This window comes from Garra rufa, chromosome 17 (assembly GCF_049309525.1).
Source record: "Garra rufa chromosome 17, GarRuf1.0, whole genome shotgun sequence".
Lineage (NCBI taxonomy): Eukaryota > Metazoa > Chordata > Actinopteri > Cypriniformes > Cyprinidae > Garra > Garra rufa.
The window spans coordinates 36,110,716-36,130,263 of record NC_133377.1 but is presented as its reverse complement, the minus strand read 5'-3'; the positions used below and the strand labels follow the sequence as shown (position 1 = coordinate 36,130,263).

The 19,548-nt window shown below is 32.9% G+C and overlaps 1 protein-coding gene across 1 annotated transcript; it reads left to right on the top strand.

The window, feature by feature from the left end:
- The first annotated feature begins 1,141 nt into the window (after positions 1–1,141).
- Positions 1,142–18,066, top strand: LOC141290049 (uncharacterized). Its single transcript, XM_073822246.1, has 22 exons — positions 1,142–1,192; positions 2,606–2,659; positions 2,775–2,828; positions 3,165–3,218; positions 3,451–3,504; positions 5,424–5,477; positions 5,560–5,613; positions 5,759–5,812; positions 6,839–6,892; positions 7,132–7,176; positions 7,270–7,323; positions 7,401–7,454; positions 7,577–7,630; positions 10,031–10,102; positions 10,201–10,236; positions 10,335–10,379; positions 10,476–10,508; positions 11,320–11,466; positions 11,559–11,613; positions 11,715–11,909; positions 17,209–17,286; positions 17,422–18,066. Exons 1-22 carry the CDS (start codon positions 1,187–1,189, stop codon positions 17,619–17,621), a joined length of 1,506 nt encoding a protein of 501 aa, XP_073678347.1. The 5' UTR covers positions 1,142–1,186; the 3' UTR covers positions 17,622–18,066.
- The last annotated feature ends 1,482 nt before the right edge of the window (positions 18,067–19,548 follow it).

Here is a 19,548-nt window from a genome sequence, read left to right as displayed (position 1 = left end):
AAAAATCTAAGATTAGGAGAATAAAGTCAAAATCAAAATTAAAGTTTTTTTTTTATATTTTGAAAGTTACTACATTTCATATTTATTTTTGAAATATTTTGACTATAGTCTTGAAATATTATGACTTAATTTTTTTTTTTTTTTTTTTTTTTTACATGGCACTAAAATGCTGTCATAATTCATTTCTGGCAAAAGCCTTGATTTGAAAAATCTTAAAACCCAAAAAAGATACATTATGCAACATTTGGAACTTGGAAAATGTCAACATACACTATATCTACTCTAGAATTTGTAGGGCTGGGATGAAAATATATAATCAGTTTTATTAGATTCTGATTTTGATGAACTGATATTGATTTTTAAATCTCAAGAATCAGTTTTCATTTGATGCAATCAGTTTTTATATAAAACAAAGTCTCAGCTTTTAAATTGTCAATTTTATTATAAAATGTATGCTTTGCCGCTCTTTAATGTGACAAAACAGGTGTTGTAGCACCTCACTTCAAGCGGCACGTTTCATCCTCTTTGCTACAACTTATAGCACCAAATAAACATGAATTTTAATTCAGAAGGTATGTTGAAAGAAACAATATACCTTACCTGTCTCATTAATTGCTTAATCAGCATTTCAATCACAGCTTGTAAACAATGTAATGTTACATTTACCTCTGAAGAACCATTCAGTGACCATAAACTCTACTGTTAGGAAAATAAACTTTTTGCAAAATACATGCACTGTTACATATATTTTTACTTAACTGGTTCTTCAGTATATGTTTAAATATGTCCATTATGAAATCAAGTTACGACATCCATTGTGTAAAAAGTTATATTTCAACAACAAACTGAGATTTGAGATCGCAATTGAATCGAAAGCTTGTGCATGCAAATTGAATTAAATTGTGAAATTTGCCTCAATTCCCAGCCACAATAATTTGTCATTAGCTCATGAATAGTTGACAGTTGGTTGCAGTGTCAGTTGTGCTCCCTATCTTAAGTCTTAAATCTTCAGTGCTCTGTTTGCATGTCTCTGGTGATCTACAGGCTCGTTGTGTGTTATTCTTCACTTCCTGTCTCATCCTACAGTTGATGATGAATAGACCTGATGCGTTTGTGTCTCTCATTTGGTTAACAGTGCCAGACAACATGTCCAGCTGGACCACAGGGTCTGCCTGGTCTGCCAGGGATGAAGGTGAGTCCTCAACCCCTAGGATTAAACATTTGGCTAATAAAACAAAAGGGGAAAAAAAATTCTGAAAATGTAAAAACATAATTGTAAATATAGCTGCTAACAGCAATTACCGGGGTTCAAGCATTTAAGGCCTTTATGGATTCTATGCTGTTAGGGAGTAGGGCAACATGAAATAAATGGCTGACACCAGAACATATAATGCATGAGTTTACTTAGATTTGTGAAGTTTTGAGTTTTCTTAAAGGATGTATAGGTTTTGGGTACACTAGATCATGACCATATTATTAAATGACTATGTTATAACTCTCCAAATGCAAATGTTCAACTTTTTTATAACTACTGATACAGAGAGTCCAGAGAATTGTACTGCAAGGGTTTTATTGATTTTGAGTTAAAAACCTAGGACTAGGTCACAAAAGTATTTTTTTTACAATAATATCAAATATTTAAAGAAAAGTTGGATTGACATTAGTGTTCCAATAGGCAAAGTTGTTCAGAATGAGAGGATATATCATATGATACGAAGATCTAGTGTTTGTGTGAATGTATAAGCAATTTAAGGTCATTTACCATAGAAATTGTGTTTTCGAAGCCTTTTTTAACTGTTATAGAGCCACCTGTGGTCCGATCTCCATGAAACTTTGCATGCTTGTTAAGAGTCATCTAACACATGTTTTTAAGAAGTTTTATAAAGTTTTGAGTTTTTGTTTAGGTTTTATAAGCTTTTGGGTATACTTGGTCAGGCCCCATTTCTAAATGACCCAGTTATAGCCAACCAAAAGACCAAATTAATTTTTTTTTTGTTGGATTAATTATTAATCTAGAGAGTACAGAGAATTACACTGCAGCGGTTTGATCGAGATTGAGTGAAAAACCTAGGACTAGTTCACAAAAGTAGGTTTTTAACATATTTGTGAACAATTAATGAACGATTTGATTGACAGTAATGGTTCTTAGGCAAAGTTGCTCGTTATGAGATTTATGAAATGATATGCATATTTTGTAGATGTGTGAAACAAATAACTTTAGCGCCAACTAGTGGCCGATTTCTTCAAGTTTCAACTTTCTTGGCCTTACGGTTTGGTCTGCGCGATCGGTTTTACGGCAGAAGAATAATAATAATAAAAAAAAATTCAGTTTCATTTATTGAAAACAGTTTCAATATGGTTTCAGCACTACATGCTCAAACATGTAAGAAATGTAAGAAATTGAAGCATTGCTTTAAATTACAATTAAATAGTTAAAAACAAACTATATCGTTGCTTAATAGGTTCCATTTACTTGTTGTGAAGACTAAATGTTCTTTCTGCATCATCTGTAAATCATTTTCCTTACTAGAGAACATTTCTTTGGCCAAACACCAACCACTTTTCTAATGAATGAGTGTTTTATTAAATTCAATCTCTCTGCCAGGGACATCGTGGTCTTCCCGGTGTGGATGGTGTGCCAGGTGCCCAAGGTGAAAAGGTAAAACTGCTTTAAAACCTTCTTAGGAACGATGAAATCCAAGAAACAGCAATGCACAAGCTTAGCTGAGCTTTGAATAAACAAACACCATAGTCATTTTCTTCTTTATTGACAGGGAGATCGAGGGGCAGCCGGAGAGCCAGGTCCTGCTGGGCGTCCTGGAGATGATGTATGAAAACTTGTTTATTTGTTCATGCATTATAAAGTGTGATGTGTTTTCAGTATAATTTGCAACCAAGAATATCATTTTTAATTTAAAGTATTCTAATTGGAGTGATTGTGTTAACATACAATATTGGCATAGCGTTATGCAAAACAAATATGTATTAGACATTTACTTATTAAAAATACTGTTTTATATGTACATTGATGGTCTTTGGTTGTATTTTTTAAATTATTATTATTTGGTTGTATTTATCAAAGCAGTATTCGGTTTCTGAGGGTGTGCAGTTCAAATCTCATGTACATATTTTACATGTATAATTTTTACTCAAATTCCCTGCAGGGTCAGCGAGGGCCAATCGGATTCACTGGACCTCATGGTGATAAAGGAGATCGGGTAAGACAACATCTTCATCTGAAGCCAACGATTAAAGAGAGTAGTGCTTACAGAGCAATATCCCCCAGCCTGATCAATGCATGAAACAATCAATTACATTTGTTTAAAACTCAATACAGCCAATCGAATACCGTCTGCAGTGATTGTAAAAGTTCTCTGTGAGCAGATATGCGGAACAAAAAGCAAGTGTGGGCATATTATAAGAGCTAGCCTATGTGTTTTATGTCTACAGGGACCTGCTGGATTCAATGGGATCCCAGGACCCACCGGACCACCAGGATCACCAGTACGTGAGCTGTCTTTCTTTCTCAAATATTTGATAAAAATGTTCTGAACTGAAGTATGGTATCAAAGTACAGAGTTTTTAAGTCATTTGATGTTTATGAGAAGAGAATGTACAGCAAACCAGCATAGCGGAAATGTAGTTCAACAGAGCTAAGGGTTAAAAAAATAAGATGATAAGATCTTTATTTATTTATTTTTTATTTTACAAATTTATTTTAAAGTGGTAGCCCAGTATAACATAAAAATATTAACATAGTCAATTATTTTATTAATTTATTAGCATTATTAACCGAGACACTGCAGGTGAATTTGGTAAAAAAAAATTAACTAATACTTATCACCTGACTTGATTACATTGATAATTGCAAACTTTTGTAGTTTGTACAAGTTTTGTAAAATGTTAGGTTTTAATATGCAATTGAGGCATTATTTCATAAAATATGCGCTATTTTATATCACTCCATAATTCAGGAAACACTTAGAACTGGCAGAAAACAATATATTTTTTACAGTTTTTTTATTTTGGGGGGGGGGGGGGGGTTGGGGGTGGAGAATGTTGTGTAAAATCAAGAAAATTATATATGAACAAATCCCTCTGTAAAAACCTTCATGATATGGACAAGAATAAAAATGTAAAGTTTGGTGTGTGTAAGTGCTACTGAAGTGGAGATTTATGGCTCAGTGTAGGAGAAAAAAACCCACTTTGAGAAAACAGCCTTTAAAAATATGTATTGTAATTGAAATCTGTTGACACAAATAGATAAAGTGCTATAAACAGGGTTTCCGCGGGGTCTTAAAAAGTCTTAAAGAGTCTAAAATTTAAAAATCAAAATTTTAGGCCTTAAAAAGTCTTAAATTCGCTGTTCTAGGTCTTAAATAATTTTACACAGGTCTTATTTTTCCGATGTCCATGTAACGCTACCTGTAATGCTCATTTAAATTCTCTTTTTGTTGTTTCCGTGGTGTTGTAGTTCTTTATTTCACTATTCCAAATATAATTTGCTGTATTTAAACTACAAATGAGACCAGCATGCAATAGCCAATCAGCTTTCTGTTATTGCCGCGAGTCTCTCTCGGATTGTACCGCAGAAGTAAAATGGATTTAACTTTTTAGCTATGGGGAAGTGCAAGTTTAGCGATACTTAGCTTGAAAAAAACTGAATATAGGGCTTGGCTAAGGCCAGTTGCTAACAACTAGATTTTTTTCTCCCTCTGTGGAAGTTACTGCGTCTTCAGAATCGCAGTAGCAGAATACAGGTCAAACTACCTTTTTCTTTTTTTAAACACATTAAATATTACATATATGCATGTAATATAATATCTATTTCCATTACAGGTTTCGGTCTTAAATTTCATATAAGGTGGTATTAAAAAGGTCTTAAAAAGTCTTAAATTTCACTTGTTCATATCTGCAGAAACCCTGTATAAAAGAAACACCAAAATCTCAAACTTGACAGGAGCATGAAAAAAAAAGTGTTTTTGCCTTCCCTTAAGCATAAAATCAAAATTAATTGGGTTAATCACCATCGGCAAAATTGGGTTTTAGTAAAAGTTGGCTGTCCTTGCAGTAAAAACAACCTTTTCTTTTAAATTGGTGCTAGAGAAAAACGTTTGTGTCAAAAAAAAAAAGGCAGGATAACTTACCTATAATTAATCCATAAAGTCCACCAAATGACTCGATTAATGTCATTAATAAACAGGGATATCTTGGTGCAGATAACAGAAATATCAAACACATTTGCTTCTACTATTGACGTTACCAATTCAAAGCTGATTGAAAATTAAATTTAGCCTTTAAAGCTTTGTGCAGATGGAGCAAATGGAAGTCAGACTGGTCAAATAACTGAATTTTATATTCAGTTTTGTGATTTATATAGTTTGACTAAATATTTATTAATATTATTATTTGTGTCTTAACAGGGCGTTGAAGGCATCAGAGGGCGACAGGGACATCCTGGGCCTAAAGGAGACGATGTGAGTGATTGTTGTCAAAATAATAATAAAATGATTTAAAGTGCCTTGTTTCTGTCTGATGAATTCTAATGTGTTGTTTTAGGGTGCGATCGGCGCTCCGGGAGAGAAGGGAGCTGCTGGAGCCAAGGGTGACACTGTGAGTAACTTGAGTGATCAGCTTTCAGTAGATTTATGCTCAAAATGACCTTCATATTCGCCGTCACCGGAATAAGTCTAAAATGGTGCTGGAAGAGTTATCTGAAATGTCAACTTTAATGATGATGAAGATTGTTTATTTATAGGGTGAACCAGGAAAGCATGGATCTGATGGAGAACCAGGAGCTATAGGAGAGAAGGTGAGTTATGATGATGATGATTTTCATGGTGATGCATTAAAATCAGAATTTATATTTGTATACTACATTTCAAAAGTCTCTTCCGCTCGCCAAGCCTGCATTTTGTTTGATCCAAGATACAGCTAAAGCAGTAATATAGTGAAATATTTTTGCTGTTTAAAAGAACTGCTTTGCATTTGAATTAATTTTAAATTGTAATTTATTTCTGTGATGAAAGTTACATTTTCAGCATCATTACTCCAGTGTTCAGTGCCACATGATCCTTTAGAAATCATGCTTATTTGCTGTTTAATTATTATTATCAATATTTAAATCAGAATCAGCAAATCAGAATATTAGAATGATTTCTGAAGGATCATGTGAAGTAATGATGCTAAAAAAATCAACTTTGAAATCACAGGAAAAATTTTTTTTACAATATATTCAAATAGAACAGTTATTTTAAATTTAGCAAGGATGCTTTAAATTGATTAAAAGTGATGATTAAGACATTTATGATGTTTCAAAAGATTTCTATTTCAGATAAATGCTGTTCTTCTGAACCTTCTATTCATCAAAGAAACCTAAAAAAAAAAACTACCCAGCTGTTTTTAACATAATAAAAATAGTTATGTGTTTGTTTGGGGTTTTTTTAAGCAGCAAATCAGAATATTAGAATGATTTCTGAAGGATCATGTGACTGGAGTAACATTGAACTTTGAAATCACAGGAAAACATTACATTTTAAAATATATTCAAATAGAAAAAGTTATTTTAAATAGCAAAAATATTTCAGTATGTTACCGTTTTGCTGTACTTTGGATCAAATGAATGCAGGCTTGGTAAAAACATTAAAAATCTTGCTGTTTAAAAACTTGACTGATAGTGTAACTGTCGCAAATTCCGTTTTTATGATGCTGAATTTTACAGTTTGATTTTTAAATGCATATTGCTTTGTGACAAAATGATGATTCTTAAATCTGCCTTGTTTAATGATTTAAAAAAAAAAAAGACAAATTTAAGATTTTGCTGTTGTTTGCTTGACAGGGAGATCCAGGTCTGCCAGGTGCTATTGGTGTCAGAGGAATTGTGGGAATTCCAGTGAGTTAATCAGCATATGAATATGTTTTGTTCTGTTATTCTGGTGTGTTTTTAATTAAATGACTCTCAAAGCTGCTGCTGTTACTCTGAATGCTATTACACTAAATATGCGTTTGCCTACTATACAGTACACACTGAATTTACATGAGGGTGCACCAACAAAGTTTAAATGAGGAGATTTTCACTCATTTGTAGTCTGCAACTCACCCTGGCTAAACAATGCTGCATCTCAAATTTAGGGTTTACCAGGAAAACAGGGACTTGTGGGGCCTGCAGGCCAAAAGGTAAAACTTCATTTGCATGAAAAATAATATATGCAGACTCTCATTTAAATTTTAAAACAGATGCACGACAAGCAATCTCTGTCTGTTTTACAGGGTGATATTGGTGCTGTAGGACCAATTGGTCCGGTTGGGCTTCCTGGTAAAGATGTGAGTATTATGATAGATTTATATTTATATATATTTAAGATATTGTTATATTTTGTTAATGTTAATTTTGTATTTAGGGAGCACCTGGACCCTCAGGAGAAGATGGAACTCCAGGAGCCAAAGGAGCCACTGTAATAAAAGCATAATTCAAACATAAATAAATCTGCTTGCATTTTTGTAGAAGCTTTTGATAAGATTCATAGTAATTTCTTTAAAAAAATTATTGAATTAATCAATAAACTTTCTTCCTCAGGGTGAAACAGGAAAACAGGGTCCAGTCGGCCCAATGGGCCCACAAGGAATCCAGGTGGGTTAGACACATCATTGAACCTGTTGGTCCGATTATGGGTCTTAATGGTTGCATCATTTTGCAAATTTATACTATGCTCTAAACATACAGTTAAAGTCAAAAGTTTTCATACACCTTGCAGAATCTGCAAAATGTTAATTAGTTTATCAAAATAAGAGGGATCATACAAAATGCATGCTTTTTTTTATTTTGTAGTACAGACCTGAATAAGATTTTACATAAAATACATTTACATATAGTCCACAAGAGAAAATAATAGTTTAATTTATAAAAATGACCCCGTTCAGAAGTTTACATACACTTGATTCTTAATACTTTTTTACCTGAATGATAGTTGAAAACAGTGCATTAAACTTTTTGAAGATCAGGGTAAATGTAAGTATTTTTTTTCTTCTGGTAACTATCTTATAAAGCTTCTAAAGAGCAGTACTAAATGAAAAAAAGGTTTTTAGGCCAAATAAGAACAAATGTAGACATCTTCATTCTGTTCAAAAGTTTTCACCCCCAGCTCCTAATGCATTGTTTTTCCTTCTAATGCATCAGTGAGCATCCGAACCTTTGTAATAGTTGCATGAGTCTCGTAGTTGTCCTCAGTGTGAAAAGATGGATCTCAACATCATACAGTCATTGTTGGAAAGGATTCAAATACACAAAAATCCAGAGAAACCAAAGAATTTGTGGGACCTGAAGGATTTCTCTGAAGAACAGCAGGTAGTTTAATTGTTCAAGACAAACAAGGGACTCATGAACAACTATCATTAAACAAACAAAAAAGAAAGAAAAACAGCTGTGGATCATTTAGGTAACAACACAATATTAAAAATCTTGTATAATATTGTAAACTTTTGAACAGTGTCATTTTTGTAAATTCAACTATTTTGTCTTTTATGTGAAATATCTTTATTTATTTAATATTTGAAATATTCAGATTAGTACTAAAAAAAAAACATTTTATATGATCCCATCTTAATTTGGTCAAATAAATAACATTTTACAGATTTTGTAAGTTGCATGTAAACTTTTAATTTCAACTGTATGTACTTTGCTGACTATGTGAGCAAGTAGCAAGTAGTTCATATTGTCGCATAAGTTTGCTTTTAAGTTCTAGCATTTAGCTAAAAATGGATTTAGTATCAATACACAATTTATTTTTTATTATTTTGTTTAATATTTAATACTGCTGTTTTTTTTTTTTTTTTTTTACTAAAAACATCCAAAACTGCAACTTATACAGGGTTTCCGCAGGTTTTAAAGTGTCTTAATTTCACTTCCATAAACAAAGAGCTGAAAAGGTCCTAAATCGCGACAAAAAGGCTTCAATTCATAAAGTCATGGCATCAAATGTTACATGCATTGCAAAAAAATTAATATCTTCCACAGTACTTTTGTTTTGCTTTCTAGTACAAATATCTAAACATCCTTAAGATACATTTTCTTCGGATGCAAACCGAACATATGAAGTTGTGTTTTCTGACACAAACAACTTCTGACAATGCATGCTTAATTAAAATGCAAAACAAGTCTTCATTCCCCTAAGTTTTTTTTTTTAGCTCATTGGCAGATATTTGTTCTTGTTTTAATCATAAAACACTTCATTAACTCAATTTATTTTACTTAGTTTCTCAGAAAACAAAACTTTATTTGTCATTTAAGTAAATGTATCTCATTGAAGTAAGTGTATCTTGAAGAAATACTGAGGATGTGCAATGTGATTACTTTTTACATTTATTTTTACAAAAAAAAAAACTTATGGAAATCTATTAGAAGTTGAAGCATCGCAATACAATACAATTGTTCTTCTCTTTCCTTAAAAAGTCTTTTACATTTTCTTTCATAAAACCTGCAGAAACCCGGTTATCGTCTCTTTTGGACAATATTAGCTGAAAAGCATGCAGTTGTGCAACCTTTGCATACTTTTTTATATATAAAATGCACTAGCGTGGACATGACACGTTTGTATAATTTTACATTGGTAACACTTTAGTACAGGGACCAATTCCCACTATTAACTAGTTGCTTATGAGCATGCTTATGATAAACATTTTAACTCGTTTATTAGAACCGATAAACCACATATTCTACATCCCTAATCCTACCATATACCTAAACTTAACAAATACCATACTGTTATTGAGCACCAAATTAGGAGTTTATTTCAGCTAAAGTGGTAGTTAATGGTTTGCTAATAGCGAGAATTGGACCTTAAAATAAAGTGTGACTATTTCATCTTACTCATTTAATGAATTCAGAAACAAATGGGTGCATATTTACACCATTTCCCCTATTTTTTGCATAATTACAGTACATGTGTGACTACTGATGAAAGGCAAATATTTGCTAAAGGGCCTGTCGATTATACCTTGTTATTGTAATTCATTATCTTGACTACTTCTGCAGGGAGATAAAGGTGACCAAGGACTCATGGGCCCTCGTGGAATCAAGGGTCACACAGGTCATAAAGGAGACCAGGTGTGCTCATTGTTCATTGTTATAATCATAACACAGAAATGTATTATTGCTTACTGTGTGTGTATGATCATGTCTTTTTTGTGGGTTTTTTCTTTCAGGGCCCGATGGGTCCCATCGGTCCCAAAGGAAGTGAGGTAAATTAGAAAGTACTCAGTGACCGTTTAGATTCCTGCTGCTTCCTGCACTTGTATGTGTACCGTATAATTTTATTTTTCCTCTCATCACTCTACAGGGAGATCCAGGTGTTGCAGGAGAACAAGGGGTGAAGGGTGATCAGGTTCGCCATATTTATAGCAGCATGCCTGTCACACCCTCTAATTATGATATTCCAGTATGTGTACAGTAGTCTGATGTTTTTAATAATGGTTTACAGGGGCCTCCGGGTGTTCCCGGAATCAAGGGCGAGGTAAGCGTGCCATCGTTCATAAACACTCAGATTACTGGAATTTTAGGTTGTAGCAAAAAAAAAAAAGAAATAATTTATTATATATTTATATAAAAATTGGGTCTGCAATCAATTTTTTTTCAACTTGATTGGTTAATTAACCACTATTTTTACAATTTTTGACCAAAAAAAAAAAAAAAAAAAAAAATAATAATTTTCAAATCTATGTATAAAATAAAACAATAATAGGTTTAAAAATATACAATCTAAAATTATTTTTCATAAATTATTTATATAAAAATTAGGGTTGCAAGTAATGTTTTTTTCCCCCTCTTGATTGGTAATTAATAATTTTTTTTACATAACAAATTGGATAAAAATAATTTTCAGATCTATTTATGTATGAAATGAATCAATAATGGGTTTAACCATAACATAATTTATTTAATAAATTTATATAAAAATTGGGGCTGCGTCAAAATAAAATTGTTTATTTCATTAAATCGGCGTTGCAATTAATGTTTTTCCCCCTAGATTTGTTAATTATTATTTTTGCAAAAAATTATTTCTGATTAGTCTCTTTGTAGCAGACAAAAAAAAAAAAAAAATTGTTTTTGTATGAAATAAATTATTTTATTTTTAAACGTATTAATTTACCAATATTTTAACATTAATTTTTTTGTTGTATTAGTCTGTTTAGGTTGTAGCAGACAAAAAAATAATAATTTTCAAATGTATTTATGTATGAAATAAAGCAATAATAGGTTTAAAAATAAAATTCATAAATTATTTCTATAAACTCGTTAATTACTAATTACTCGTTTCATCTAAGCAAGGAGAGAAGGGCCAGAGAGGAGCTACAGGAGCTGATGGTCGCCCGGGACAGCCGGGCCATGAGGGTCTGACCGGACCACAGGGAGCCAGAGGTCTGGAGGGGGAACGAGGACTATTAGGACCCCCTGGTCCCAGAGGTCTACCTGTACGTACTTCACTTTGTGACACTTTTTTAACGTTGCTTCTTTAGAAATGTTTCCGGTGCAGTGGCTGATGTTGTTCTCAATACTTCAACAGGGGCCCAAGATGAGTGACGAGAAGATCCGTGAGATTTGTTCAGCTCTTGTTGAAGGCATGCCTTTATCTTTATTAGCTATGAATCACTTCAAAACACCAATATCAACTTGGTTTATAAATGGCAGTTGAAGTATAACATCATATTGTACCGAACAGAACATTTAGATGCCTACAAGAAGGAAGTAGCCAAGAAGCCTCTGGCCATTGCAGCTCCTGGAACTCCAGGACCCATGGGACCACCTGGACCACCGGGACCAGCAGGTCCTGCTGGAGAAGCCGGACCCAGGGGATTCATGGGTCCCAAGGGGCCTCAAGGATACTACGGTCTTCCTGGACAACCAGGAGCTAAAGGTACGTTGGTTTGACTCTCGCTTCCTCTGATTTTTCTGAACCATGTATCACTGTCCCAATTAGTGCTCCGCTGTCAGCTGAAGCTCTTTGATTGCAAACATCTTGATGTGTTTTTTATTGCCTATGAATTCTCAAGATCAAACACTCAACTATAAAATATTTAGTTAAGCTTACGCTGACTCAGCTGAAGTCTCAATCTAGATTGTTTGATAGTTGACTAATAAATCAGACTGAAGTCGATTTTTTTCATATTTTTATGCTTTAAATGGCATGAAATTTATTCCATATCCTAGTTTCCATACAGGATGTATTCTCTCATTTAATCTGTAGCTTTAGCTATTGCACAACATAGCATGATTTTGAATGTCTTGTGCCATTAGTTTTGCATTTTTAAGATGCTGTGAAATAAATTTTGTAGCAAATTTGTATTACCATGGATAATCCATATTTTAGTGAGAACCAAGTTGAATTTTTTACCCTAATTTGAACTAGTTTAAATATATACTAGTTAAAAAAAAATATATCATTTATTTTATTAGTCAGTTAATCCTTGAGTTAATGTACCATTAGATAATAGTAAATTCTGCTATTAACCTTTTAACATTTGAATTAAAAAACTTATAAAAATGTCAAAAACGTAAACTGAAATTAAAAAGAAAACAAAATTTAAAAACAACAACTAGTATATATGTATGTTCATACACACACTTATATATACATACATTAATACACACACTCGCATACATATATACATACATAAATATATACACACACACACTTACATACATTACATACATTACATACATTTATATATGGCAGCCATATCACCCTGTAGCCCAAGACTGGTTGCCCACTGAAGCTAAGCAGGGTTGAGCTTGGTCAGTACCTGGATGGGAGACCTCCTGGGAAAACTAGGTTGCTGCTGGAAGAGGTGCTAGTGAGGCCAGCAGGGGGTGCTCACCCTGTGGTCTGTGTGGGTCCTAGCACCCCAGTATAGTGACGGGGACACTATACTGCCAAAAAGCACCGTCCTTCGGATGAGACGTTAAACCGAGGTCCTGACTCTCTGTGGTCATTAAAAATCCCAGGATGTCTTTCGAAAAGAGTAGAGGTGTGACCTCGGCATCCTGGCCAAATTTGCCCATTGGCTTCTGACCATCATGGCCTCCAAATCATCCCCATATTCCGATTGGCTTCATCACACTGTCTCCTCTCCATCAGTAAGCTGATGTGTGGTGGGCGTTCTGGCGCACTATGGCTGCCGTCGCATCATCCAGGTGGATGAGGAGATAACCCTGACACTGTAAAGCGCTTTGAGTGTCCAGAAAAGCGCTATATAAATGTAACGAATTATTATTATTATTATATACACATATATACATACATACACACGTATAAACACATACATAAATACACACGTATATAAATGTGCATATATGTATATATAAATGAATGTATGTGTGCATTTGTGTAAATATGTATGTATGTATATATATATATACACACACACACACACACACATATAGACGCATACACACATTTATACATACATACATGTATACATGTGTTTATGTATATCTATAAATGTATGCGTGTATTATGTATAAACATGTATACACACACATATGTTCGTATATATACACATTTATGTATATAAACGATAATTATTTTAATAAAACGACTAAAACGTATAAAAATGACAAAAATGTAAAAACACAATTACTAAAATTTATATATATTAGGGCCGGGACTTTAACGCGTTAATTTAGATTAATTAATTACACAAAAATAATGCGTTAAAAATTAACGCATTTTAATCGCACTTAGTTTTGCACCGCGGAACGTTTCTCACTGGATGAGATTCGGCGGACCGATTATACTGGAGCACCAACTACCGTTCAGACAAGCTGCGTCCGTCCTAAATAGTATTGCATGTCCCAAATCGTAGTATGTTTAAAAAAGTATTCCAAAGATTCCCGGATGGTCTACTACTTAATGATCAATGCACACTCTAACGGCTAATATTGCCCGCAACACACTGCGCCGTGAACGAGGATTCGATTAGAACTACAAACACGCATAAAAAGTGTTAAAAAACTACAAACATGGAGGATATACGCGACCAATGGACAGGTAGAGAAAGGGGTTTACGTGATAAATAATCAGTGTGTAACCTGATAAAAAATATTTTTTAAATGTTATCTGCGTTATATTCCATGTGCAGCAACATTTATAATGATAGGTTTGGTCATTAACGTTTAAATGCATAATTAAGCAAACACAAGAGCAGAGTTCTCGGCATGAAAGACTCGTTAAAGAACGTGCCTCTTGCTACACTTAATGGCAATATTGCACTGGTCTGTTGGACTTGGTTGAACAAAAATAAACACAATTTTGTTGCTTAAGCTTATGTATTCAGTCATTATTCAATGGTATACTAAAAATCCATGTAAAAATCTTACTTCTCACTGTTCTCAGTTCAAATATTTATATGCGATTAAAATGCGATTAATTTCGATTAATTAATTACGAAGCCTCTAATTAATTAGATTAAATTTTTTAATCGAGTCCCGGCCCTAATATATATATATATCTGTTTTACATTTTCTATTTAAATATAAATTATTAATAAAATTGCCCAGTAATACTAATGATTTAAATATGTTATTATAATTACAAAGTGACTCCTTTACACTTACCAACTAGTAGATTTAGAAAAGATGGGTAGTTTGATAGGTGGTAGTAGTAGTAGGTGAAAACATTTATAATAGCCTCTTTGGCAGTCCACATCATGCTGATGATGTTTGCTATACTTCCTTAATATGACATAATGTGCACAACTGAATACTCCTGCAAGAATCAGACGGTTTTTATGATATTTCCTAAGTGGATTTTGCCTCAGGCTAAAACTGCGAGCGCATGTTGATTTCCATCAGTTGCTGGTCATTGAAGGGTAACAGCCTCCAGAATGTTTAGCACTGCAGTCTTTTTGTCCTCACAAGCGGAGGCTGTTGTACAGTGAGCGCAGTCGGTGCTAATTGCCAGCAAGCCGAGGAGGAATGCTACGCTTGCTAATGAGACAGAGATTGAGAAGCAATAACAGGATAATTAGAAAAGCCCCCGACAGCATCTCAATCTACCTCAATTATTTCTGCAGAACCTCTGAGGATGTTTATTGAAGTTTACAAATGCAGGAAACATTCTAGCATTCTCTCAACACTCGTGCCTAGCTGTCAATGTCAGCATGTCCCTAGCAGAGCTTTAAATATAAGAAATTGGCCATCAGTACCAGTCAAATACAAGCTAGAGATAGAGGTGTGTTTGCAGCACTTTTGTGTTCAGTACTACATTATGTATTCGTGCTAGTACTGCACCATGAAAGCATTGCCAATTTTTTTTATGGCCAAACAAACTCACCTCCTTTCTTACCAAATGATAAAGTGCTCCAGATGTCAGAGCTAATAAAATTAAGCTATTATCAGAAGGACAAGAAAAATAAATTTAGCGGTTAACTTTTGTTTGTTTGTCTGTTCCACAGATGAGAAAACCATTGCTTTAAAACTGATCATTGATTATTTTGATTGATTTTTTAGTAATCAGTGTAAATAAAAATTCAAATTGAATTTTTATTTAAACGTTTTTGAATGAGAATTGTATCAATTATCACGTTGCAGATTGGTATCTTTTTGTTTAGCTAAAATTACAAATAAATGCTATTCTTTTGGAGCTTATAAAAAATTAATCACATTGATGATGATGATAATAATACAGCAGCAAATCAGCATATTAAAATGATTTCTGAAGGATCATGTGACTTTGAAGACATTTTACTCCATGAAATACATTTGATTAAAAAAAGTTATTTTAAATTGTAATATTTCACATTTAATTACCTTAAGTTTGATCAAGTAAATGCAGCCTTGGTGCACACAAAATCCTTAAAAAAAAAACTCCTAAGATTTAAATTTTAGTGTACTTTGAAACAAACAAATAATCAATTAAATAAGTAAATACATAATGGCAAAAAAAAAAAAAAAACTGTACTATGGTGTGCACGCATATAATATATTGGTTAAAAAAAAATCTTTCAGACTCTAAAGATTAAAATGTTTAGTGTACCTTTAAATACCAAAAAATTAATTAATTACTATATAAATTATGCCAAACAAATAACAAATTACATTTTAGTGTACCTTTAAGTACCACAAAAGAAAAAATAAATCATGACAAAAAAAAAGCGATTTTAGTGTACCTTTAAATACCAAACAAAAATAAATTAATGAATTAGTAAATAAATCATGGCAAAAATATATGCATATAATAATATATTGGTAAAAAATAAAAAAAATCTTTCAGACTCTAAAGACTAAATTTTTAGTGTACCTTTAAACACCAAATAAAAAAATTTAATTACTAAATAAATTATGCAGAATACTAAACAATAAATTAGAAATTATGCATATATTTCAGGAAAAAAAAACATTTTACCTTTAAGTACCACAAAAAAAATTAATTACTATATATATAAATTATGGCAAAAATATATGCATATAATATATTGTTAAAAAAACATTTTCGACCTCAAAATAATTACATTTTAGTGTACCTTTAAATACCAAAAAAAAAAAAAAAATGAATTAGTAAATAAATCATGGCAAAAATATATGCATATAATATATTGGTTAAAAAATAAAAGTCTGACTCCAAAGATTAAATCTTTCAGACTCTAAAGATTGAAATTTTTAGTGTACCTTAAAACGCCAAAAAATAAATGAATTGGTAAATAAATTATGACTAAAATATATAGTTAAAAAAAACATTTTCTGACCTCAAAATAATTACATTTTAGTGTACCTTTAAGAACCACAAAAAAAACAAAAGTAAATAAATCATGGCAAAAAAAAAAAAAAAAAAACTTTCAGACTCTAAAGATTAAAATTTTAGTGTACCTTTAAATACCAAAAAAAAAAATTTACTAAATAAATTATGACTAAAAGATATGCATATAATATATCGTTAAAAAAAAACATTTTCTGACTCTAAAGATTAAAATTTTATTGTACCTTTAAGTACCATAAAAAAACCACCAACCGAAATGAATAAATTAAATAAAGCATGTTTTTTTTTTTTTTTTTTTTTTGTATCTTTAATGAAACTTTTTTTGTTAAAACACTTCGAATTGTTGTTTATGAAATATGCTATATAAATAAATCCGCTAAACCATACGGTAAAAATGTTTATCTGTGGAGAGTCACAGTTAAAGTATTAGACGATTAAACAAGTCTATGTATTTGTGTAGGTGATGCAGGACAAAAAGGTGACAAGGGAAATAACGGTATTGGAATTCCAGGAGTTCCTGGAGAACCCGGACCTCAAGGTACGGAACACTAAACCTTAACTTTCTGCGAATCATATTTTACTGTCATTTCAAAAGATAACTAAAGAGTCATTTTGAAGAACCAATGAAAAAAGGGTACTGTATTTTATGTCAACATTTTCGAAATCCTACCAGGGCCAACTGGCAAGCCTGGCATCGGTAAGGACGGCCAAGACGGTGCCAGAGGAGAGGCCGGTGTGCCTGGAACCCCAGGAACCCCTGGAGCCAGAGGACCTCAGGGCAACCCTGGTCTTTGTGATCCTTCAAATTGCTTTAGGCCTCAACCTCTTTACCTGGTTGGTGGGAAGAAGTCCGTCAACATTAAGGGCCCATGAACAGAAACATAGAAACCTTCATCAGGCAGTCCATTTCCGACAAACTTGAAGAGACTTCGGGTGGCAAGCAGACGGTGAGACAAACAAATGTGACAGCTGGCTAGAGACATGCGGATCCAATTCACATGGTTTATTGTTGTACCTTGTACAGAAACTAGAACAAAATGTGTTTGTTCTTTCAAGATGGGTTACAGTAAATTGCAGATAAATAAATTAAATTGGAAATCGGTGGTTCAGTTCTTGGGCCACAAACTGGTGTAATCAATCATTTTCAGATCACTGCATGCCATAGAATTGCAATTCTGCAGGTATTTGAAAAATATTTTTTCATAAAATGTGATTGTAAAGACCGATTTTAGACATGGTGCCAGACATTAAGCTACGCCAAAAGACGACAGTGTGATCAAAAAACAGGACAGCGTGAAATAAAAGCCTTTCACCACCATGCTATCTGCGTGTAATGGTTTATTTCAACCTAGGTTTCTGTCACCCTACTTGTAAGATCCCTATATTATTATACAATTAATCACAGAGCTGTCTCATGTTGATGTATCAGGAGGCCTGTTTACATTACACTACTAATTTAAATGACAGCAAAATTATTCACTTGCTCTAACTTTTAGATTCTCTTAAATTTTCTTTTGGAAGAAAATCCTACCATTTATCATGCAAACTGCATTGATGTTTTACCTTTTTAAAACTGAAAATCTACATGGAAGATATTTTAAGAAAAACTTTATATTAACTAATACATTTGCTCATTTATGTTTTGTTCATTTAGACTGCTTTTCAGCAATGCAACGTAAGTAAATTTATTACTGAAGAACACTATATATTATGGAAGCCTGTTTCCGCGACTGAATAAAAAAAATGGGAAATGCAACTTTCTCACAATTCTTTTTTTAGAATTTTTTGTGATGCAAACTCACAATACATTTTTTTCGCAATTCATATAATTGACAAATAATAAAAAATAAAATTGGAATTGTGAGATATGAAGCCAGAACTGTGAGAAATTTTAATTTTAAGAAACAAAGTCAGAATTGAGAGATATAAATCTGAAAAGTACAGTTTCAATTCTGGGAAATAAAGTCACAATTCTGAGAAATTAAGGCAGAATTGCAACTATTTCTAAGAATTGTGTACTATAAAGGTAGAATTGTGAGATATTAACATACAAATCTGAAAAGTACAGGTGCAATTCTGAGAAATTAAGCCAGAATTTTTCAGATATAAACTTGCAAATTTTAAGCATAGTCAGAATTAACAAACCAGTAAATCTTTGAAATAAAGTCGCAATTTTGAAAAAAAAAAAAAAAAAAAAAGTCAAAACTGCGAGAAATGAAGTCAGAATTGTGAGATATAAAACTCACTATTCTGAGAAATAAATTCACAATTTTGAGAAATAAAGCCCCATTTGTGAGATGTAGTGACAGTCATGGGCGACATTAGGGGGGGCTGTGGTTAGTCATGGAATCCTCTACAGCCCCGCTGCAACTGGACCGTTAGCCAAGCTCAGGCTCAGTTGTACTGGGGAACTAGACGGTGCTATATAACTCTCAAACAAAAGCAAAGCAATTGAAGATCTGGCAAACTATCGAACGTGTTTTTGCAGCGTTGAGCAATGTAGCCAATCACAGACATATCTGTTGTTTTCGAACAATTAGAAACACTTGTCAGAATTCACTCACCGCTGAAAGCGCCGGATTGGTTTTTATTAAGTGCCGTTGTGTGCGCTCGTGAATCATCTTTTGAGTGTAGACGCGATGTAAATAAAAGATTAACTGTGTAGTTTAGAGAGCTTTATTATTAGATCTCTATGAACTAAGATTAGTGACGCTTTTAGTGATAATAAGGGGAGCGTGCTTTGCACTTTCCAGGCTATAATCCATTCAGAATTTGTATGAAACTTTCGTTTTTGGGCACA

What these genes read in the sequence shown, in the direction of transcription:
- LOC141290049 (XM_073822246.1), top strand. An exon ending in TGGGCCCACAAGGAATCCAG is followed by an intron (nt 7,631 to 10,030) that starts GTGGGTTAGACA and finishes CTACTTCTGCAG; the next exon opens with GGAGATAAAGGTGACCAAGG. An exon ending in TTGTTCAGCTCTTGTTGAAG is followed by an intron (nt 11,614 to 11,714) that starts GCATGCCTTTAT and finishes TGTACCGAACAG; the next exon opens with AACATTTAGATGCCTACAAG.